The sequence below is a fragment of the Phaethon lepturus genome, unplaced genomic scaffold, assembly GCF_000687285.1.
Source record: "Phaethon lepturus isolate BGI_N335 unplaced genomic scaffold, ASM68728v1 scaffold8849, whole genome shotgun sequence".
NCBI lineage: Eukaryota > Metazoa > Chordata > Aves > Phaethontiformes > Phaethontidae > Phaethon > Phaethon lepturus.
In genome coordinates, this window is record NW_010565502.1 from 27609 (window position 1) to 51656 (window position 24048).

Genomic DNA, 24048 nt, shown 5'->3' on the forward strand with positions numbered 1-24048 from the left:
TCAAGCACCGGCCTCCCCGAGCCAGCCAGAGCTACAAGCTTAGTGAGCTCGCTGAGGCCTCTTGTGCAGAGCGGCTGTGTGCCCGCTTTGGGCAGCGCTGCAGTTCCTCAGCGGGGCCAGGTGAAAATGCTTGGCTCTGGAAAGGGGGTGTTGGGAAAGGCGAGCAGAGAGCAGGGACAGATGCACCAGCCGCGGTGTGTGGCCACCTCGTACTGGGAATGGGAGCTCTGCTGAGCCTGCTGCCTTGGGCCTCTCGGGAGGTTGGTGCACAGGGGAGCCCCTGCTGTTGTCACCCTTTGCCTTTGTCACTGTAATGTTGTGGGTATGACAGTCTACAGCAACAGGCTTGACAGAGTTTGTAGGTGAGTTCATACTTCTATTAGAACTGATACAGCTGAGCCCTGGAAAAGACCCGAAGAAGAGCTCGTATGCCCAAAAGTTTGTCTGATCTGGTAGATATCACCTCCATCTGTAAAATGGGCCATATGTTAAGGAACTGTAACTTGACTATGCTATGCCTATATCTAAAGCTGGACTTGACTTCCATGCTAACATTTTGTCATCACTGGCATTCCAGTTAAAAAAAAAAAAGTCGACAAATTACTCAAAAACATCTGAAGAAACTATAATCAAAATTACTGGCTCATATTTTTCAGGACACCAAATTGTCATTGGATTTCAAGAGCAGGGAGCCTACTGGACCTTAAAACCTTTGAAAACCTCCAGTGATTTTAACCTTTTTGTGCTTTTAAACACATTCACCTTTTATAACCTGCTTAGACTTAGTAATTTCTGACAATAATATTGCTTTTAACCACTTCATTAAAATGATTGTGCTATAATGTATGCTTACTTTGAAAACTCTTTGACCTTTGACGTATAAATATTTTCCTTTCTTTCAAAGGTACTGCATGAGTGCCTGTCTCCAAGAGTGCATGTGCTGTAGCTGGCCATACACATCCAACGTGCTGTGTACAGTGTCACAAATCTCCGAAGAATCCAATGTGTTCATAAATTACCAACCATCAAGTGCTCAGTTGAAGGCAGGCAGTTTGGAGGAATGTGTACTCCCAAGTCTCATTTTAGAGGAGGCTTTTTGTTCTTATGTTTTGTTCCTGCTTTGCAAAGTTTTATTTTGGTTTGGAAAGCTAGGTTTCTTTGTTACACTTGGAAAACTGAAAGAGTGAACAACAGCAGAGTGTTAAGTGTTTGGGAGAGAGCTCCTGAAAGTAATATGTAAGTCTTGGGAGTGACAAATCAAGAGCAGCATATTGAAATCAAAGAGTGAAGCTGTATCTGATGAATAATAGCTTTCCTCTTTCTTCCTGCGTGGTGTTTTTTTGTTTGTACTAATTTAGTGCAGGCACATGTACACGGACAGCCAGTATGAATACTGCCTGAGAAAGGAGTCAAAATTTGGGGGAATTTAGGATTAAGTTCTTTGCTGTGGAATAGGCTTCACCTAGCTTCTTTCTGTCTCTCTTGATTTTTTTTTTTTTTTCATTGCCAGTAATTTTGAAACATGACTAAAATGCTGTGTTGACCTGAACTAGGGAAACGTAATTCTAATAGATGCTGTTCACCCTAGTGAATGGAGCAGTGGTCGTGGGCACAAGAGATCTGAATTTCATTCCTGGCTGTGTCCCATGTTTACCGAGTAATCAGTAGAAGGTCTTTTCTATGGTGTGTGCCTTTGTTTTCCTGTCTCATGATTCAGGGAGTAAAACAGTATTTAATAACTGGTCATCTTTATGAGGAAAACAGTGGAGTTTCCATGTGTCTTTAAACAAGTGGTAATGAAAATATCTGCTCCTGCTTTGTCATATATAAAGAGCTGGCTTTAAATAGCAAAACCAATTGAAAAGACGTATACTTGTAAAAATATTTATTTTGTTATATTAAGTTTCTGTGCCAGGCATCCTTTTCTACAGATATGTTTATATGGTGTTTTGTGTTTTTTTTTTTTCTCCCCAGGCGCTGCTTGACACTCAGAATCTTTTGAGAGCTCAGATTACAAATTTTACTTTCAACCTGGGATTTTCAGGGAAATTTTATCACACAGGTAAGAATGAAATACTGAAATCACTTTCATTTTGATGGTGTTCTTTGTAGTATGAGGAAAGTAGGAATGATAGAGACTAAGGGTCTAAGTAGAGAGAAGAGATTCCTTCATTATAGGATAACTAAAATATCAAATTGTTCTTTCTTCCAGGCTGCTTGGGGACATACATTTGTGTGATTTACTGAATCAAAATTTTCTCCTAAAGTTATTATACCAGAATAACCTTTTGTTTGAGCTGTAGTCTGTCTGGAAATAACCATGTAGGTAGAGTCTGTAAACACCTCTTTGCAGCAATATTTCTCTCCTTTTTTTCTTTTTTCTTTTTACAGAAAAAGGTGCTCATTCTTTGCATAATAGTCCAGTAAGTAGAGCAATGACATGGAAATAGGAGAGCCAGGCTGTAGTTTCTAAGAGAAGGACTAAGCCCTTCAGAACAGTGTCCTGTCAGACTATGAAAGTTTCCTGAATAAGAGGAATGTAGTTGTTTCTCCTCCTGAAAGCCAGGACCTGCAGAAATAGCAGTCACAGGGCCAGGAGGAGACCTTGCAAGAGGCAGTCCAAACTTGGGATGACAGCTTTCTGTAGGGGTTATACATGTTACATATGCATCATTGGATAACAGTAAGATCAGTCCTCGAGGGTGGAATAAAAACATCTCTTCCTGTTTCATTATAATTTCATTCAATTTGAGCTAGTTCAGGTGCTAGAGAACCTCTCCCAGGAAGGGGAAAGAGGGAGGCACATAGAATAGGTGAACTAGATCTTTCTTTGCATCCGTTTTCTGAGTGCACAGAGAATTTAGGTAGTAATTTTAGGTGGGCTGGGAACATCTCAGGATGAGGCACCTACAATTCTAGTAGTCTGTGATGCCTGCATTAGGTGCCAGTGTGGAACAGATGTAATTCATCTTCCCCTTTTATTAGAATTCAGTTCCTTTCAACCTGTTGTTGAGTGGTAAATTTCACCGATCAAATGAAATTTTCTGTTGACTTCATTGAGCAATCTGTTGAGCAACCACAATTTATCCTTTTATCTTGTTGGATAGTTTAATCTGTACTGTAGGGATAGAGCAATATATGTTACCCATTAAAATAATGTTAACTTAAACCACTGTAGAAATAGAAAGAAATAGAAGATAAGGTATTAAATAGGATGCGATATAGAAGAAAGAAGGTGCTCTCTGATGGCAAACAGAAAGAAAGAGAGACACGTGCCAAATAGGACAGCATCAGAGCCTGGGAGAGAGAGACAAAAGACAACGTAAGATAATGTCATAGTTGAGGGATACTAATATGAAAAGAGGGAAGTGACATGTTAGCTGAGACTAGGAACCAAAACTGGATTCCTTCAAAACGAAAGAAAGATATACAGAGCTTGAATATGCTCGCCTGCTGTGTGTGTCACATAGCAGAGGGATGAGCATACCTCTTCTTGTACTCAACTGTGCATCTTGGTCAGTATTGTCATATTAAGAAGAGAGGAGGCAGAGGAAGAAGTCTGTTGTTTAGAGGAGAGGAAAGCAGCTGGAGCTGCACAGTCTCTCCACAGGTCTCCCTTAGCCTCAGCAGACTTCAGCTAGCTAGACTTGGGAAATGTCCGGGTTTCACCCCTGCAATCCAGGTGTCATAGTTCAGAGGGACTAGAGATGCCTTAACTTATTCATATTCAGGACATCATTTGCTCAATCCATTCCCATCCCTTCCTCCCTTTTCTTTTGCCTAGAAGGGCCCAGCAAAATGGTCCTGACTGCTAAGTTTGTCACCTGCCAGTGTCTCAGCAGGCAGAGGTACTTTCCAGACCATTTCTTTTGCCTCAGTTGACAGTTCAGATGTTTTGGAGGGAACATGCACATGGGTTTCCTGGTCTTGGCAGAGTAGAATTTGGCAAAGGTATTGTATGTTTGTGGTACAACTGACCCGGTTACTGACTGTAAACCGAAGGAGTTGAGCCTGTCTCCGTTACAGCCCATCCCTTGCTGTGGCTTTTTCCTTTCTTGATACGGTTTCTTCTCCCTGACGTGGCTATCATATGACCTTTAGGCTCTCCTGTCACTTTATTTGATAGCATCTGAACATCACACAGGGCCCCATGGGCTCACATGGAGTCCTAAAATCTAATGATCCTACAAATATTGATACATCATTACATATGTCTGCCCACATTTTTCATTCATGCACTGCTATAGTTCCTTCAGAGGTAATGAGGAATAAAATCACAACAGTGAAGGTATGTCAGGCAAGGCTTGCTGAAGAGAAGAGGAAAAAGCAAAAGACGCATAGTGTTAGTGAGAGTATGTCTGTACGGATGCAGAAAGCATCGGAGCTGAACATTTGGCTAGAAGACTGAAAAAGGAGAATAGATGTTGCAAAATGCTGAGAGAGAGAAAGGATTTGTCAAGTTATGTTGATAGTTGGCAGGAGTAGGAACGATCAGAAAAGCAGGAAGCAGGCACAGCGTGAAGATGTGTTAAGCTATAGCTTATTAGAGTTCTGTTCATACAGTCTTCTATATGGCCGCCCATTAAAGTGTTATTTAAATATGGCTGCCTTTGATAGGGCTAGCCCATCATTAGCAGTGCACCAGGACTAGGATAAGTGTCTGGGCATGGGTGTCCTCATCTGCCAGCTAATGAGACCCTGACACTTCCCAGCCCCGAGGTGCCGTCAGCCACCCAGGCTGCATCCCAGCGAGTAGGTTATACAGAGCCGAGGCGCGGGCCCAAGCACCGAGAGCAGGTTGTCACTGGCCTCGGGTTCGGCAAACGGCCTCTGGAGTGCTCGGGGGCCGCCAGCCCCCACTGCCTGCACCCAGGGGAGCAGGGGCAGGGGCCCGGCCCCGCGGGTGGCCAGGGTGCGGCTGCTTCTCTCACAGGCTGGGCAGATTTACAAGTATCCAAGCGGCCGGCCGGCTCAGGGTTGGCGGACAGGCCCCACCGCTGGCTTATTTACTGCTGTAGCTGCAGCACAAGAGGTGTGGGAGAGCAGCAGGGCCGTACGCTGCTGTGGGCCCGAGTGATTCCTCCTCATCAGCGCCACAGTTAGGAATGGCTGCAGGGCCCGCTCCCCACACTGCATCCTTAGGAACAGGGGGGAGAGCCTCCGAAAAGACAGGCCCGGGGCCTGAGAAACATCTCGGTGAGCTCCAGCCACCCTTTAAGTCTCTTCGAAGATGCAGTTTTCTGGGAATTCCTGAGTAGGCCATGATCAGAAAGGTAAGAGTTAGCGGGGAAGAGAAAATAATTGTATTATGCATAATATTGTTAAAAGGCTGCTGGAAAAAATACTTTCATGTATCATAGGTAACAAAAGGAAAAGAAGTTTGATTGGGGAGTGCATTTAGTTTGGATAAGGAATACCAGAAAGGAGCTGTCAACATTTTCATTTATACTCTGTATTCAGCTGTCTTAAATACAATTTCTCTGATCCATCCCTTAGCTACTGATGTTACTGATACAGCACATGCATGTGAGGACAGTGTTGTACCACACATCCAAGATGCCATGAAAACGGGGCTCTTAGGCTTTAACTTGGCTATAGTTACTTCAGGAAAAGGAATATGTACTTGGAAATGTTTAAAATCCTTAGTACTTCAAATGCTCATATTTTATTATGCTAATTTCTTTCTTATGTTTTCAAACAGTTGAAAGAGTCTAATAAAAGCAGAGACTTAGAGATTGATTTTTTTTTTTTCCCCCTCCCCCCAGGCACTGAGGAGGAAGATGAAGGTGATGACCTGTTGTTGAGGTCTGTAGATGAGTTTTGGTGGTTTCCCCATATGTGGAGTCACATGCAGCCTCACCTCTTCCACAATGAATCGTCACTGGTGGAGCAGATGATCCTCAATAAAAAATTTGCCTTAGTGAGTTATATTTTTGCATTTTATATTGAATCTAGGTATTCAGAAACCGTTACTCCTATTTTGTTGGAAAACCAATCCTTGTAGAATTTATTTTAAATGAACTGAAAAAAAAGAAAGTTTTTATAAAGTGCTTTTTGCAGTCACTCTATTTTGTGCTATAAAGAATCTGTTTCTCTATAGTTTGGATTTCTTTCCCAACTTAAGTTTCATTTTACTTTTTTTTTTTAATTACTTTATGAAAAACTTTGAATGGACAAATACTTCCAGAATGAAGAATTACTATGTTCCCATCTTGGAAACTCAAATGGATAAAAATCCTTCTATTTCAGTGTTTTCCTAAAATTTTGTCCGAGTAATCCATTGTTTAGATTAGAAAAAATCCAGTTTTCTGAAAGAACAAATACTCCATCAAAACGTGTCAAATGACTTTATGAAAACACTGCATGTTAGGATTAATGAAGTGTGCCATATTTTCAAAGATGCTTTTCTGCAGTGGTACCTAATAACATTGTATATATTCCCTTTAGATCAGCTTGATAAAAATTTGTTTTGAAAAGCATTGCCTGTATTTATTCACAGCAAAGCTCTGGAAAAAAGTTTCAGAGAGAATGTAAGAAAAAATAAAACTAGATCTTTTAAGTCTGAGGATACTAGAGAAACAGACTTACCTTTTCTCTGCAGTTATTTTCATACAATAAAACCATACCATACTGCCATACGTAGAACATACTATTTTTCTGAAGAAATGGTCCAATGTAAAGACAGAAAGAAGTGTTATATCAGAATATCTCAGCAAGCATAACTTGTTTGCTGAAATACATCTGTTCTTCCAACAGCCTAATTTTACTTCTCACTTTTCAAAATACACTGGTTGTTCTTCGTCTGGCAGGTAATGACTTTGTTCCTTGAAAGAGCAGGAGGATTGAAATACCAGAACAAAAAAGAGTGCGCTTATGGTCATGTGTCAGTGAGTTTAGGAGGAAGGTATAGACCTAGAATATCAAGCAATTAAAATTTGTATTTGAAAACTTTGCTTTTAAGTAAGGAAGGTATATGCTTTCTTTTGACAAAAGATTTCACCAATTTTACTGTAAACTTCTTGTACCGAGTACAGGCCAGCTCAATTTTACTGTTTCCTTTAAAGAAAGCATTTCAGTAGAAGTTAGAACCATGAAAATCTGAAAATCTTGTGTCCAAAATTCCCCTTTTTCCATGATTCTGTGTACTGGTGCAAGCTCTACTGGAAATTAAATTAGTTCTCGTAGTTCTGGTGTGAGCTAAGACATCCTCTGGGATTAGTCTATAGTATGTAATCATTAAAGTATGTTATTAGAATGATTCATACTCAACTCTGTTTTAGGTAACTTCATCAATTTCTATTTTTCTTATTACTTTGAATGCTCTTAATATTTACAGATACCTTATATTTTTCGTGTTTCAAGCTATGTATAGACATGAAGTTACTCATATTTCATTTGCTTAAATCATTTAAATTAATAACAAAGATAAGTATCCTTTAGAAAGAGGCTGAAATTGCTGATGCCTTATGCATTATCAAACTGAATGTGTATATCGTGTGTGAAAAGCTCAACTTGGGAATTACAGTCACTAAGAAATAATGGAGACACTGATATGTTGAAGATGATAGGCTCATAATTAGAATGAAAGATTTTAATTACATATTTATTTACTTCATATTGTAAAACTTGAGGGAAAAACCCTTAAAAACAGATACTTCTTTATAGCTGAATGAAGGAGATTAGAATGCAATTTCTTACATGTTCTATAAAGATTTTTCTTTCTGATGTTTATGCATGCATAAGGGAAGTAGAAAAGATAAAAGGAAGAGGAATTGAAATATCAGCGATGGAATTAAACAGTGTAAAGCTGTGTAACTGATTGCATATCCACTCTTTATCTCCCCATGCAGTAAAACCACTAGGCTAGATCTTACTCATTCCTACTTTGGCAGATTACACATAGTGCACCCCAGCTGTTAGCCAGCAGATGAAGTGCTCCCTGGGTGCAGCAGGGTCACCAATGGGGTGTTTGGATCTCGCCCAGGAGTGGTACGGCCTTACGAGAATTCCAAAAGTTGCACCAGCCTCAGGGTGGTAAAATCTTGTGCCCCATTATGTGTGCCAGAAATTGCTAAAGGGAAGTAATAATTTCACCATTTTTTTAAATGTAGAAAACTTAGCGGTCTCAACTGTGATTAAACCATACCTGTCTGTTACACATGCCATTACACTAGATTCAGAGTAGCCCTTTAATGAAGAAAACATAGCTTTCTTCTCTTGCAAGCTTCACATCTTTAAAGTTTTATTTCTCATGTTCTTCCAGAGCAGAAGCAAATGCGACTTTTCGTGAGTTTGCTTTGTTTTCAGCTGTTAGTAAAGTTGTCATATCTAAATTATAACAGATATGTCTGATACTGAATCCTGACTATTCAATCTTTTTAAGTCCAGTACGTTAGCTTTCCTGCAGTAGTCCAACCTTCCTCCAGAAAAGCTGAAGAAAGGTGATTTTGCTAAGGTCACGCACACATTTTTCTTTGAGATAAGTCTTAGGGGGTTTTTTATATTCTTTAGTAACTAGTTTATTCAAAAGAAGAGACCCAAGCATCAACCAACTCTTACCTTTGCACGCGAAGTATGATTAGAAAATATGGTGAAGATGACCATACAAACAATATTAAAAAAAACTCTTAAACAGAATTCAAAAGTTGTTCAAAGGCAGGTTTCCTACATCGTTGCAACACAACATCTTATGGACAGTGTATTCTGCTAATCAGACTATGAAAGAAAGACCTGCTATATACTGTTACGTTGAAAAATAAACTGAAAGAAAGGAGAAAAGGTGTCAAAATTTATTAGAGTGTGTTGGAAACCAGAAACTGGAAAAAAAAATATATTGAATGTCAAGAGAAGGTAATACCAGTAAGGTCAGTATGTAAACAAGATAAGTGACAAGAGTCTGCACAAATAGATGTACTACGGAAGGTGTTTAGTCTACAATATCTGCTGATTATGCTTAGAATTTTACAAGTGGTTATCTTTTCTTTTTTAAAATGACACTAAAATGGTTAAGCTGCTTTTTGAATATGTTTTTTTATGTTTCGAGTGGATTAGAGGGGAAATGCAGTGACTCTGTGAAATTCAGTTAACAATCCAAGTAATTGTGTAGGGACATGTAGTGGAAATCACACCTTTGTGATTGTAACTGACAAATGCTATGTGTTGTGTTGAATAAGTGCCAGTAATTTTCTCTCTGAATTCTTAGTTTGTGAGCAAATTCCTTGCAAGAACTTTAAAAAAGTGCAGCTTTCTGTTTAACATAGACTAAAGAAATCAACATAAGACACACCTGTATCACTTTTCACTACATACTCATAAAAATATTTATTAAAAAGGCTTTTGTATAAAAATCCTATGTTTCATCATCACCATGCTGCCTTCCATCTCCCTTACATATCAGCATATTTGATACCACCGTTATTTGAATTTTAGACCTGTTCTTGATCTCTGACAAACAAAGGATTTGAGAAATTACTAAACGTCAAGTTTCTTAAGTTTTTGAAAGCAGTCATTGTTCTGTTATGTTTTAGGAACATGGTATTCCAACTGATTTGGGCTATGCAGTGGCTCCACACCATTCTGGAGTCTATCCAGTACATGTTCAACTTTATGATGCCTGGAAAAAGGTCTGGAATATCAGAGTTACCAGCACAGAAGAATACCCACATCTGAAGCCTGCAAGATACAGACGAGGCTTCATCCACAAAAATATCATGGTGAGTTGTATTTATGATGTTCATACTACAACCACTCTACCATTTTATGAACGATTTATTTTTAAGTGGAAAAGCACAGTATCCTGAAAGTTCACATTGTGAGAAGCACATCTTGCTTTGCGTAAGTAGCAAGATATATTTGACAGTATCTTGTTAATTAAAATCAGTCTGTTGCTGATGAAGTTACTGCTTATGAAGGTGGCCTCCAGGCACTCCGCTGTTAACAGTTAACAGGCTGTTAACTGTTCTAATCCTACTGTTAATACTGGTTCAGAGATCTCAAGGAAAAAGTCAACTTTGCATCTTTTAACAGAATATTATGGGTTAGATTTCTAGCAGGTTTTAAATTTGCATAGTACCATTAACTGCAAAGGAGTTTTGCCAGTTTATGCCATCTGAGAATCTGGATCTTGATGCATAAATATTTTTTTTTCTTCCATTTCTCAACGGTGCACGGTTGCCCTCCTTTGCTTCCTGCCATACAGAAATGCGAGGTGTGCTTTGCACTGTGACTTAACCCCACAGCTAGGCTTTGGGCCCAGATGATCAGTCTGGGTGCAGGGAAAACACTCAGAAGGTTGGAGGGAAGGAAGACACACATACACACCACACCCCGCTCCAGGCTATGAAACTGCTCTGTTGAGGCAGCCACAAGTCAAATCACACAGTTTTTCTGTATTACATAATTCACAGTGTTGTGCACTGACAGCAGTGTTTGCCAAAAGGGGTTATACACAACTGACATGGTAGGCGTTATGTTAATACCATCTGGTCACAGGGGCGTAGGCTATTTCTGATTCACATATTGTCATTATTATCTGAGAAGTATTTCAAAACAGCTTTCCAAAGTACTTGATTATATGTTCTCAAGTAACTTTCTTTCGGAGCATGTAGGAGAGCGGTGAATGGGAAAGATCCTAGTCTGTGTATTGTGTTACACCTCTGGCTGCAGCAAGCAGTTCTGGAGGGTCAAGTGCCTTAGTGCAAGACTGCCACTTAGTTATAACAGAATTCTGGTATTGTCCTCGAGTTACCATGGATACCACTTTTCTAAGCAAAATCATAATATTCTAAAGTTTTGATCTATTTTTGGATGAAGCAAACTAAAACGATCTCCAGACATCCAGGGGAAAAAAAATTACACCGTATGGATTTGAGCTACAGTTTGTTCTCCTCAAAGCAATAGCTGCATGTAAAATAATGGGTTTGTGGGATATGATCAGGGGGCGTGAAGCATTTGAGGAAGACTGATGGACTCTCAGAATCTCCAAAAATCTCTTTCATAAATTATTGTAAAAAGATGTCATTTGAAGACACGTAATCAGATTTAACACAAGGACCCTGGGGGCAACAATCTATTTCCAAGAACAATCATATAAAATCACCTGTTTTGGGTGTCTCAGGCTTTCAGTCTCCAGGGCAAATGCATTAGTATTTTGCATCTGCAGCCTTGTAGTGATGAATACATTCAGTAATAAAATCATTGTGTAAGATCTGCCAGAGCATTTCCTGGCCAGTACAGCTTCATTCCCTGTCTCTGAAGAATTGTTCTCGTATTTCATCAGTGAAATCCAAAGGTTTTTAAAAAGCATATGCAAGTTTATAGCAAATGTACAAATTCTATATGTTTTCTGACAATACGGAATTTATGATTTGTGGTCACAGTATCCTGTACATTACAAAAAAAATGCTGCAAAATGAAACTACAAGAGTATCTACAAAACTAGAGTCTATATCAAGTAAGGGATTTGTATGCTTTAAAACTTTAAGCTGTCATATAATAAATGTTCTAAATTGGACTAAAATGTTTGAGAACAATGCCAGTTCAAGAATTATAGATGAAGATCAATACTCAACTGTTGATTTTCCATAAAAAAGAGACATAACTGAAATACTCTCAGCAAATTATTTTCTGAAGTTGAGAGAAAATATTTTTAAGTTCTACTGGAAAACCTAACTGCATTTATTAGTTCTTTCTATTCATATCATAGAATGGTTTGAGTTGCAAGGGACCTTAAAGGAGGTCATCTAGTTCCAACTCCTCTGCCGTGGGCAGGGTCACCTTTCAGTAGATGGGGTTGCTCAAAGACTTGTTTTTCGCATGTTTTTAAAAAGTACTTCTGTTTATGCTACTTTGTATTGCAGCTGGTCTTAGAAAACTACCACAGTTGAATGGGAAGCAAATCTTTCTTATAATGTAAGCATTATTGGCAAAATTCATCATGTGTCAGTGTAGAATTATTACTGGTGGTGATGCCTAAACAAAAAAAAAAAATTGACTTTCAAATTCTAGTTTAAATTTATATCAAAGCCATCATTCAAAGAAAAAGTGGAACTGATTAATACAATATAGACTGATAATATTTCAGATTATGTTTCAAATTATTTTGAAATTTCAAAAATCTTTGATGAACAGACTTCAAATACCTGGTTTTAGGATCAGCTGTTAGGGACAAAATTAGTTTGAGGAGGTTGCTGAATTGTGACTTACTGATTGAGATCAATCTCCAGTTTCAAACAAAATGTGATGAATGTTCGGATGTTATGATTTCACTGATGCTAAAAATGTTGTTTCTTTCAGTAAACACTATTGATCTGCCAGTTTGTTTATTCAGCTAGATCAGTATTGACTCCTGACAAAGTTGTAATGCCAAATCTACCCAGCAGTTACCACAAAGGAACGTTACCAGTTATGTGTTAATTCATCTGGCATTTGTTATCTCATTAAAAGTACAGATGTTTTTGCTCTGTGAATTTCTCATGTGTGTGTTTTGTTTGTTTTTTTTTTAATATAAATTCAGGTGCTTCCTAGGCAAACTTGTGGCTTATTTACCCACACGATTTTCTACAAAGAGTATCCTGGAGGCCCAAAGGAACTAGACAAAAGTATTCAAGGAGGAGAGTTGTTCTTCACAGTGGTTCTCAATCCAGTAAGTACAGTGTAATTTTGAAATGCTTTTGAAAAATTAGCTGAAGGAGAAGTTACTCAGTGCTTCAAGGCTAATCAGCTGTGTCTCCCAAACAGTAATGATTAGTCACGGTGAGCTCTTCTGCTTTTTCAGTTAATTAAGACTAACATTATGTGTGTTCTGTTAGTTGTACAAAGATAATCTCTACTTTTTTTGACAACTGTTTTGTTAGTAATGCAGTAGTAGCAACCTTTCTTGTACTACTTTACTTCTGCATGAATTAAGAACCCTGAGACTTAATTTTTAAAAGAATTGAACTGTTAAGATCTGATACTACTATGAGACAAGTACCTCAGGTGAAGTCATTTTCCCGCTCTGCCAAATTCATAATCAGAAAATTTGGGAACACTTAATTGGTTTGAGAAAGACGTAGGCAAGGAGTTCTTGTGCTTAAATCTCTACAGAGAATTTTCAGTTGCTGATTCATAATAGCTTCAAAGAAAAGATCCAAGTAAATGAACCACGTAGTTAATACATCTGCTTAACCTTTCATTTATCTTTAATGGAACACTAAAAACCAAAAAAGGCTATGAAACTACAGAATACAGGCAGAAGAGAACAGTATAGTTCTTCAAAATGGCATGGGATTAGGTCAGTTGCATCAAAACTGACCTTTTAGACAAACTTTTAGATGGACTAAAAGTCCAAATGAAACATATAAATAAAATTTACTTGTTTTGTACAAATGTAATCACTACTCCTTTTTTTGAAACACCGAAAGGAACAAAACATACTTCCACTCAAATAATTTGGAATAGTAGGCTAAATATTTTTGTGCCCGTTTTTCAATCTTCCATAATTTAATGTAAGTTCAAAGGAATAAAGCTTCTGTGAGCTACTTCAGCAATTTATATATTTCTATTTTTCAAGCCTCAACTTTTTTCACACTATAGTTTTGGTTCTTTGAGAGCAGTTACGGTGTTTTGTTCTCCTTTTTCATGTTCACATAGCAGAATTAGGAAATAAAAATTGACTTCCTCAGCACACATGTGGTCTCCGTTCTAGAGGATGGCAGTAGTCCTGGTCCTACTTTGATGATATATAAAATTTCGGGCACAGCATGTTAACAGAGGTGATAACCTGGAAAATTGCTTGGCTGGAGGTTACTGGTAGTATAGTGATGCTTTGGCAATACACGGATTTTTTTAACTTAAGAGTTACTAGCTTAACAAATGAGACTTAGAGGAAGACATATAGTTACAACATTTTGAGTCAGGACAAACTGTATTCTATATTGAAACACAGCCACAACTTAGCCAAAAACTTATTTTACTGTCTTAGAACAGTAGGGAAACAGCAAAATTTAATACGGTTGCTCAAGGCATAAACCTTTCAAATTAAAAGAATGAAGACAATGGAGGGGAAGAAAAGCAGCAAAACAGTCATGATTATTGGTATTAATCGTAGACTTTTGATCATGCCTGCCTAACATCCTTGAATGTGAGTACAGTGATTTTGTTTTTTTATATATTACAACTAGATCTTTGATTTCTGCATTGCAACGTAGACTGTATGATCACCTAGTTCTGAGAAAGATGATACCCCAATACAATACAAGCTAAAAGACTAGAAGTTAAACACACTTTCTAAACAGAACTCTAAATTAATGTCAGACCAGGATATGCCCAAGACAAATTGTTGCAATCCTTTTAAGGAGTGCCTTTGAAAAGATGATGCCTTTGGTTTTAAATATGTGCTTATAAACAGTTTCTAAAGTTCTAAGCATTAGCTTGACGTGTAATCAATCTAAAGATTAGGGTTTGCATCTTTGTGTGTTTTAAGTATTACATGTATTTATACCATAATTAGCAAGTCGGAGTTGGGCAAAGATCAGGCATTAAAATGAAAACTAAGTAGCTTTAGGAATTCATCTAATTATGAAGTGGCATTTTAGATTTCATAAGCTTTCCTGTGTTTTCATGAAAATTGCTGGGATTTCTTAAAAATTTTCTTAAAAACCCAGCTTTTCAGAGGATGCAAAAATTCCGTTATGAGGCATTTTCTAAATGTTATTTTTCACTAATGCAAACTACGAAGAAGAAACGTTACCTAGGAATCATTATGGTGCCAGCTAAGTAATATTCTCAACAATGAGGACATAAATATTTAGTTTCCAAAAATAGAAAATGTGGGTGTAAATTAAATGTAAATCTTAGCAAAGGCCTTCATTACATTTCCTTGTTTAATTTGGATGACTGATCTTAAGTGAATGTAGCATCTGAGGTGTAAGTTATTAGACTGAGGCTTTAGAAACTGAGTACCCTACACTGAAATAAATGCCCCTAAGAATAAAGCCCCAGATTTCCTTGCGGTTTGGCTGTTGCTATTCACAAGAGAGGCTTTGCTTCCTTATAGTATGCTAGATCAACCACAATCTGTGGAATAAACCACAAAAAAACACAGGACCATATGTGCATCTGTAAGCTTTTGACATGAGAACCAGTATTATTACCCTGTTCCCAGGGCACTTTACAGTCAGAAGTCATGTAGGTGAGAAAAGCATCAGGAAATCCTGCTCTGCAAATTACCTCTGCTGGTTATATTTTATATGGGAACTAAGAATTGGTTTGTTGGAGTAGCTGATCTTGTGGTTGGCAAGCTGTATTTGTGGTATGCATTTATATCCCCACACTGCTGGTTTGATTGCGATCTGATGGTGGCTGTAAAGTGATCTTGACAGTTACGCCCGTTGTGTTTGTAAGGCATCTAGAATGCTGAAGTGCCACGAAGCTGAAAAAGAGCCGAAGTAGTAATGTAACACACTATCTACCCTTCCAATAATACTTTGTATGTCTGTCTTCTGTTAAAGATCTTGCTGACTTCAGCGGCCCTTAGGTGAGATTGTACTAAATCAGGATCTTGCACCAAAATGTTTTACAGTAGGAGGGAGGGAAGGGAAAAAAAAAACCTTCAGCAACCCTGTATTATTAGTATACTGACATGATTTTCCCCATGTTATTGGTTGACTAATTGACTTGGAGGTTGTGTGACTTGCACTAATTTAGCCAGGGAATTCTGTAGCAAAGTCACAAAGAAAACATGCATTGTAGAAATCTTTAGTGATAAATATCTTATCCAGTCAGACAGCTCTCTGTTTTGTTTTATTATTTCGCATTCTCACTATTTTTCCTAGTACTGTACTGACTTTAAAACATTTTAGCAAGTATTTTTCCTGATAAACTTGTTAGAATCTTCCGTGACTTCAGGTTCATCTTCTGTCTGCAATATTCAGTGAAGTTCTTGGATTAATAAAAACAAACTTCTGTTCAATGTCTCTCTGAATGAAATTGTACCACTCTCCTAAACGTCTTGTAAATGATGAAGGAAGTGAGCAATTAGATTTTGAGCTATATATAATGATGAGGTAGGTATAAACAACTGCCATCAACTGTACCATTTCTTCTCAGGTTTGCCAGTAATTCTCTATCAGTACTGACAAGACTCTATCAATACTTCTGAACCACTCTGAAAATAATTAGACCTAAGAAACAAGCCAAACTAAACATAACTGAACTGAACATGCCTTTAGAAAAAACATTTCAATATTTCTTTGTGTCTGCCACTGTATATTTTCCTCATCTGCATCTAGGAACATACATACATACTGCTTCTTTATGAAAATATGTCTGTAGTAGTTACTAGTCTGTGCCATAGCCATTGTTTCTGTAGGTAGGTGATGTAGAACAATAAAATAAGCTGAGTAAGAACTGAGACCAGAGTAGTTCAAAAAGGACCAATATAATAAAGTTTTCAGAGACCTAAGTTATAAATTAACTTCTTTTAGCTTGCACATGTGTTGCAGTGGATTTAAGTACCAAAACTTGATTAACTGAGTAACTAAGGCTATCTATTGCAAAATTATTTGTTTGATATATAACAGTACTGTCAGACTTCTATTGCTCTCTACAATTAGCTGAAAGGGGGTTGTGGTGAGGTGGGTGTTGGTCTCTTCTCCCAAGTAACTAGCGATAGAACGGGAGAGAATGGCCTCAAGTTGCGCTAGGGGAGGTTTGGAAATGGCCTCAAGTTGCACCAGGAAGGGTTTAGACTAGATATTAGCAAAAATTTCTTTACCGAGAGGGTGGTCAAGCATTGGAACAGGCTGCCCAGGGAGGGGGTGGAGTCACCATCGCTGGAAGTGTTCAAAAAACATGTAGACATGTCACTCAGGTTTAGTGGGCATGGTGGTGTTGGGTTAACAGTTGGACTTGATAATCTTAAAGGTCTTTTCCAACTTTAATGATTCTGTGGTTATGTGATCATTAACATGAACATAACAAATCTGAATGTCTTGATGAGTAGCTATACATGTTACAATAATACATATACATATAGGCTATACACCCTTCATCTTTCCAGGAAAAGTAGAAATTGTGAGTGGAACAGGATTCCGCCAAAGACAGTACTGCATATTGCAGCACTTTCTCTAATGATGTACATGCTCTCCCTTGAGAGCAGCTATTAGAGATGAGCTATTAGAGCAGCTATTGTCAGATGAACACTTGAAATTCACTCACCTGTCCCACGGGGCTGATGGAGGCTACAGAGTAAGAGGCAAACATGTTTGTTCTTGTTCAGAGAACAGCTCTTGTTCTCCTTGAGGTTGCATGGGCAGCAAGCTAAGTTGACACAAATGGTGTGTTAACTTACTCTGTGCTACACGGACAATAGGAAAATTAGTTTGCTGTTCTATGAAATAACTTGCTCGTAGTTAAGCCAATTTAAAAAGGAGTTATTGCGAACAGCATGTTATATCCCAGTAACAGAAGAGAAAGGTTCCTATCTGTGAGTTTGTATTTTTGGATTCTGTAAAATACACATGAATGATCATGAATGTACAATGATCTTAACATGTGGATCTGCACATTTTGCACAGCAAAATCAGTGGAATTTTCCCCCTTTCCTTCCCATTGTTATTCCCATTAGTGGGATAATACATAGGTATATTCCTTATTCTTTAAGGCATTGACAAGCTGTGGAAGGGATAGAGTGGAAAATAATGTGGAGTGTTGTATAATGAAGTTCTGGAAATCCATGGTACTCTTCAGACTCAATCTTCTGGGCAAAACTGGAAGCAGTTGACTGAAGAGGCCTCAGAAAAACTCCAGTTTAAAGAGAAATCAAAAATGATCAAGATTGATTATATTTGAAGAGAGATGACAAACAGAGGCAGCTATGAAATTGCATGAAGAACCTAGATAATGAACTCCTGTTACCTGTCTTGAAACAGAATACCAGAGGATAGCCAATTAAATGAGGATGAGAATTTAAATGAGAATTGTATCGGGATCTTCCTCCAAGGTAGTGTTTTTGATCAAGATTTGAAATACAGAATTAAATTTCATTGGATACTCATGCCCTGGAAGTAGTTGGTAAGACATGGATTCCATATAAACTTCCATGGTTTATGTAACCCTTGAAAGCAGGGAAGACTTTCATAGGGGAATAGTTTTTCACACATCTCTCAGATGTAGAGTATCCTGTACTTTCCTCATACGTGTCTGATACAATCTGCTTCTGTAGACAGCATGCTGCACAGATAAACAGGCCAAACACAGGACAGACCTACTAGTTTTCCTAAATTTTTAATATGGAAAAAGTTACTGTTTTTCTAAGTGCAGAGTTTCAATGATAAAAATAAAAGTCATTAAGCAGATCAATGATATGAAATGGAGGGCATCTCATCTGCTTTCTACCAGTTCTTTAGATTTTATTCCTATAGTTTATTCCAATTTGTTAATCTGTTAGGTTTAGTTTTCAAATGATGTGGAAGGTAATATTTGATTCTGAAATCCAATTTTTTCTTAATATAAGACTGCAGCTTGGATGTGAGACATGGTATAAGACAATATTGTACACTTATCCTTTTCTGGTAGCATCACTAAAAGTTATGGTGTCTCAGTTTAACTTTGTAGAAGGCATACATAACTCAGTCCTAAAATATCCTTTGAACTATGGAAGATACAGTTTGGGAGCTTTGCTGTCCTACAACATGAATGTTTAAGGGAAAACGGTTTGTGAAAATCTTCTATACCTTTTCTGCCCCCAAGAAAAACAAACACAACAGAATATAGTAATTGCATTTCTTGCACTTCCTTACACAGTACTATGTGTCTACAGATCTAAAGAAAAGGGAAAATGCCCTGTGGAGCAGAATTTGGTGAAAGCCTTCAAATGGTTGACAGCCCAACAATGAAACTAATGTGTAGCCAGCTGAGTGTTCTCCGTGTGGTTACAGCAGTACTGATCAAGAGGCAGGACTGTTGAAGGTCTAGGTCCTGTGTCTGTCTGATAGATCTTAAAATAATTGTAGTCTTCATATGCATTCAGTTCTAAGTATTATTTTCCTCTAATTTTTACCTCTCTCAAGTTACAGTGAGTAGAGCTGTTATTAAGCTAATTGACTTGCAGCAAGGGAGAAATTATCTCCTTCAGCACTGAAAATGAGAGGATTTATATGAGCATCAGCAGAACCTGCTGTATCTTAATGTGACCCGGAACAAGATGAATAGTCAGGCTTTGGGACTACAGAGGAAAATACAAAACCAAGGCATTCAGGCTCAAATCTTCCCTTTCTGTCTATCCTGTTTTGCACAACCTCATATTTAATTGCGCTGAGTGTGGGAAGCAGGAAGGATGACAGATGTGTTGAGAGCACGCTGATGCGCAGGTAGATCCCTGGGCTCTGAGGTGTGGGATTCATTGTAGGCATCCCATGGTAGCACCACTGGGAGCAGAGCCTGGCCTCTCCGGTGGGCTGGTTCAATTCAGCAGGCTTGGCCCACTTCATGAGTTGAGTGAGAAGGGCCACAAAGAGTTTCATCTCTTCCCTGTCCTCTTGTGCCCATTTTCAGAACTCTTGGGAACTCCAACAGTAGTTTGGGGAGTTGCCAATAACTGGGGCAGGGAAATAATTTTTGCCTACCATTTTGATTGGCTGCAAAATACTTGCATTCCTCGCCTTTTTGTCTGTTCTTCAAAACTCACCCATAAAAGCCAGACAGGATCTGGTATTTTGTGGATGGAATAGACAAAATATAAAAAATCCTAAATGAACAGGCAGCATGTAAAGGCTGCAGAACAGACAGGATTAGATTAGAGGTGGTCCCTTGTAACAGTGTACAATAAATGCAATGAAATTGTGAGCAGTAAGAAAACTTTACCCTTCTATGATTCTTCAAAATTCTCAAATGGAAAGCCTTCTACAAGGGTTTACAGCTATTAGTGAGGCAAGACTTTCGGACAGCGCTGCCAGGTGGGAACTTGAGTCACAAGGGTAATGAGCAATTTACAGAGAAAAGCAAAAAAGGGTTGTGCAACAGCTCAGGTTTCCTGACTGTCAGAATTAATTCAGAACTACACCAGGTAATGTAAATTTGCTTGATCTTCTAAGTCTTCCCTGGCTCCATTATATTTATAGTGGAGACACTGCTATGTAAATCAAATTCAACTAGTTGGCCTGCTGTCTTTGCAAATGGACAGATCCATGGCAGCTATGAAACCAGCAGGACAGCCTCAGAACAAAAAAGGCAGTTGCAAGCTGGAATCTCTCTCTGGTGGAATTGAACACAGCTTTTCTGGTAGCATACAGGTCAAAGAGGAGTATCTTTCAACTATTAAAAATACATATTCAAGCATAGACTGCAGTGTAATTCATTATTCTATCACTTAGTCTAACGGAGCAAAAACAGCTGTTACTGAGTCTCTGAATACCTGAAACAAAACTGTTCTGAGTAACATGGAGACAATATCAGAACTGCAAACAGAGTGTGCACAATGCCAAATTAATTGTAATATAGGTGTTCTGAGAGTTAGACACACTCTTGTGACCTGTAAACATTTGTTCAGTAGCTAAAATATCAGCAATATACTAAATTGGTAATGAATCTGCTTCTAGTGCCTAGCAGACATCACATAATTAATTGTCAGTCATAATTTAACTTACAGTGTTGTGCTTACATTGAGTTGGGAGGCCTCAATGCTGCCTTTTAATGCTGTTGCGCAGATTGGAGGGTGACACGGTACCCATGACACAAGTACCGTGATGACTGATGTAATATTACGAATTTATTCAAGTTGGATTGCCTGCAGTAGGTTTATATACAGTTAAAAAATGAAAGGTGTGCCCAGTTGGCTAGAAATGTTATTACCAATTTTTTCTTAGACCAACTCTTCTAGTTCCAGATTTAAAATGCTAAAATAATAATAAAGCTGTTTAACAACATCAATGTCACTGCAAGTCTGAGTCCTCCCTCCACTTCCCTGATGCTTGCTGAAGAGGGTACAGCTAACCTCAGAAAAGTGAGTCTGCTCTCAGCTCTTGGGTTACAGTCCGATCCTGACAGCTTAGTGCAGTGCTCTCCAAAGTGGGGTACGTCCACCCCAGCGGGTGCGCAAGACAATCCATTTGGGTGTGGGAAGAAAATACTGGAATTTCAGTATTAAAGTATATAATTTATAAATAAATACACATACATTGGGGTGCATACTCAAAAAAATTTTACTGATATGTGTGCATGATCAAAACAACTTGGAGACAAGTGCCTTAGTGGACTGCTGTTCTACAGGCTTTTTACTGTGCTAGAAGCTTTTGTGCTTAATTTGTTTCACCCCACTGTAGACATTGCCACTTCTTTTCCTTCCTGCATTGTTACTGTAACTGAAAACAAACAGAAAAGTCCTCCCAATTGCGGTACACCATTACGGAGGTCTAAACAGAAAAAGGAGTATGAAGAAGAATAATAGAATAGTAGTGAGGTGTAAGTGCAATGTATTCATCACAAAATTTTTGTGTAAAATTGAGTTTGAGTGTGAAGCAAGATACATTTTGCTTAGCACGGTATATAGAAGGGAGTGGCAATATTTGCAGGTTGCCCAGCACAAAAATATCTACTCTGCTGCTTTCCGTCAGAGCCGGTAGTCTTGCTCACCATAAATAATTTCTGTCCCAGTGTCGAGAAGCTTCATAATTCACTCTTCCAGACCTTCACAAGGAACTTGGTAAGGAAAAAAAAAAAGTCTTTCCCACTATCCTTGAATGGGTCTTCTTGTCCCTGTCTGTCCAAAAATAGACACCACTTGACTCCAGGGGGAAGTAGCCAGGAATGCAAACGTGGCACAGGCCAGCAGCTGTAAGAGGGTCCTCTCACCCTTGGGAATGAAGGGTAATGGCATTCCTCTGGGAGGCAGACACCTCTGTTTTTGTCAGGAAAACAACTGTTATCAAGACTGTAGAAGCTTAGTTAGTAGTGTCCTTGTGGTATAATTTTATAGGTGAAGCATCCTAATAATGTTGATTTTGTAGTGATCAATTTTTTTTTTTTTTTTTTTAAATAACCAGCCTGCTAAAATAACATCCATCGCTGAAAGCTGGGTAACTTGTTGCATTTTTTTTCCTTTTGTGTAAGTTGTTTGTTGAGCATCTATTGTTTTATCTATTCTGGATTCATATATTAGATAATGCTGGTTCATCTTTTCCTGATACTTATGATTTAATAGAAGCAACTCAATCTCTGTCTCAACTCTAATTTGTTGACCTAGAAGCTATTGCCTCTAATTGGGAAATGTTGTGGTAGTAAGGAAATACGCAGCACAGAATGAGCATTCAAAAAGATAAAAGCTGTTTCTCCTGAGTGCTTGTCCTCATTTCCCTACGTCTCTGCAGTACTAGTCAGAATCCCAAATAAAATCAGGGATTGGGAAGGAGAGCAAAACAGAAATAGCCCTCTGCCCTTTTATTCTGGGGAAGGAGAACAGGAATGCTGGGGAGAAGCTGAAGAGCAGGTCATACAGCTGCCTGTGGGGCTCTGTGAGAGCAAAGCACCTTTGCTACTCTGATCCAGAGATGGATGGGAGCACGAAAGGAGCTGCTGCCCAGAGGCCAGATTTAGTTCTATACCATCATTTTAAAAATCGTTTGCATTCCATTTCAGTCCCCTCATGAAAGATATTAAATCCTGTGGAAGAGTGTGCACTGAAGTGCAACCAAGATGATAGTTTGTTTATGAGGAACAGCTAAAAAGGGTGATCCTTCTCGCACTGAGATAAAGAAAATGCTGAGATGTCCTGAAAGAAATTATTTTAGAAGAGGGCTGGGAATAATAAAATCAAATAAGCTCTCTTTAACTGAAAGGGAGGCTAAAATGCTTGTTAGAGTAAATATAAATCCACTCACAGCTGCTTCCCTTTTGAAGAAGGAATAAAGAAATATATGAAGCTCTATTTATATTTTACAGCATTTCCCAGAGGTGCAAGATTATTGAATAAATAGTGTTATTTACTAGGTCTAGTCTTCAGAGGTGCCCACAAAGGATTCCTTTTATATCTCCTGATCTGTGGTCTTAAGAGAATAAATCTTTAATAACATAGCGTGCGAACTACTAGCTGGCACAGAAAGAGTAATCATTCTCATTAGTTAGAACTTGTTTGAATGAAACAGAATGTGGTATGATAGAACAAAACAAAGCATCATGACTCAATATGGGAGGCAAAAAGTAATAATTTTGTCTGACTTAGTGTGAGACTGCACACCTGCAAATGGAAGGGTAATGATACGAGTTTCCTTCCTTCTGCACCGCTTGGTGGGAAAGCAGGGAAGCGGGCAGCAACACAATGTTCCCAGCAGCTGGGCTATCATGCCAAGGTGAAATCCATCAAAATGGCACTTGGGTATCATTTCCTCGTTGCAGCCAGGGAGACCGGAGGATCAGCTTATCCATCTCTCCCGGTGCCGTGGCTGCGTAGTTGTTGTCGACAAAGTTGCAGGAACGCCCCTAGAGAGGAGAGAGTGGCTGGCAGGTTGGCATCATGTACTGCAAGCCACCTCTGCTGGGGATCCCTGGTGTGCAAAGTGGTCCAAGGTCATTCTCAGAGAAATGGAAACGTGGCCATTGCAGCATCACATTCATCTTAGTTACACAAGCTGAAAGCAAGAGTAAGTAGTTCTCAGGTCAGATGAGGTGAATTAGGCACGGGATCAGCAATATTTCATTGTTCTATGAAGCACAGGATTGTAGTTTTTTACAATTTTACACAGCTAGTGGTAGTGATTTTACTAGGAATTTGTTTGCACAGTGTTGACCGGAGAGAAAAGACTTTTGCTCAGGTTTTCCTGGAAGATAGTCTCAGCTGATCTGTAATATTTGTGATGCCATGTAGAAGTAAAGGAGACCTTTTCTACAATGTAAAGTTGTATATTAGAGTATGCATTTGGTTACAGTTCTTTATAAGATTTAGTCCTTAACATTTTAAACCAGCGTTTGATCATCTTTCTTTTTGTTGTAAATAATTAAAACATGAAGTATTTGACATAAAACCCCCTGTAAAATGCTAACTAAGGTCTCTGACATTTTTCGCCTTCATTGACA

General features: G+C 38.5%; 1 protein-coding gene across 1 annotated transcript in view; it reads left to right on the plus strand.

Moving 5' to 3' along the window:
* The window catches only part of LOC104627098 (bifunctional heparan sulfate N-deacetylase/N-sulfotransferase 3), a 60073-nt gene that overhangs the window by 20771 nt on the left and 15254 nt on the right, over nucleotides 1–24048 (plus strand). The window contains exons 2-5 of the mRNA XM_010295205.1: nucleotides 1975–2062; nucleotides 5766–5920; nucleotides 9528–9713; nucleotides 12515–12643. Coding sequence (XP_010293507.1) covers nucleotides 1975–2062; nucleotides 5766–5920; nucleotides 9528–9713; nucleotides 12515–12643 — 558 coding nt within the window. The remainder of the gene's footprint in view (nucleotides 1–1974; nucleotides 2063–5765; nucleotides 5921–9527; nucleotides 9714–12514; nucleotides 12644–24048) is intronic.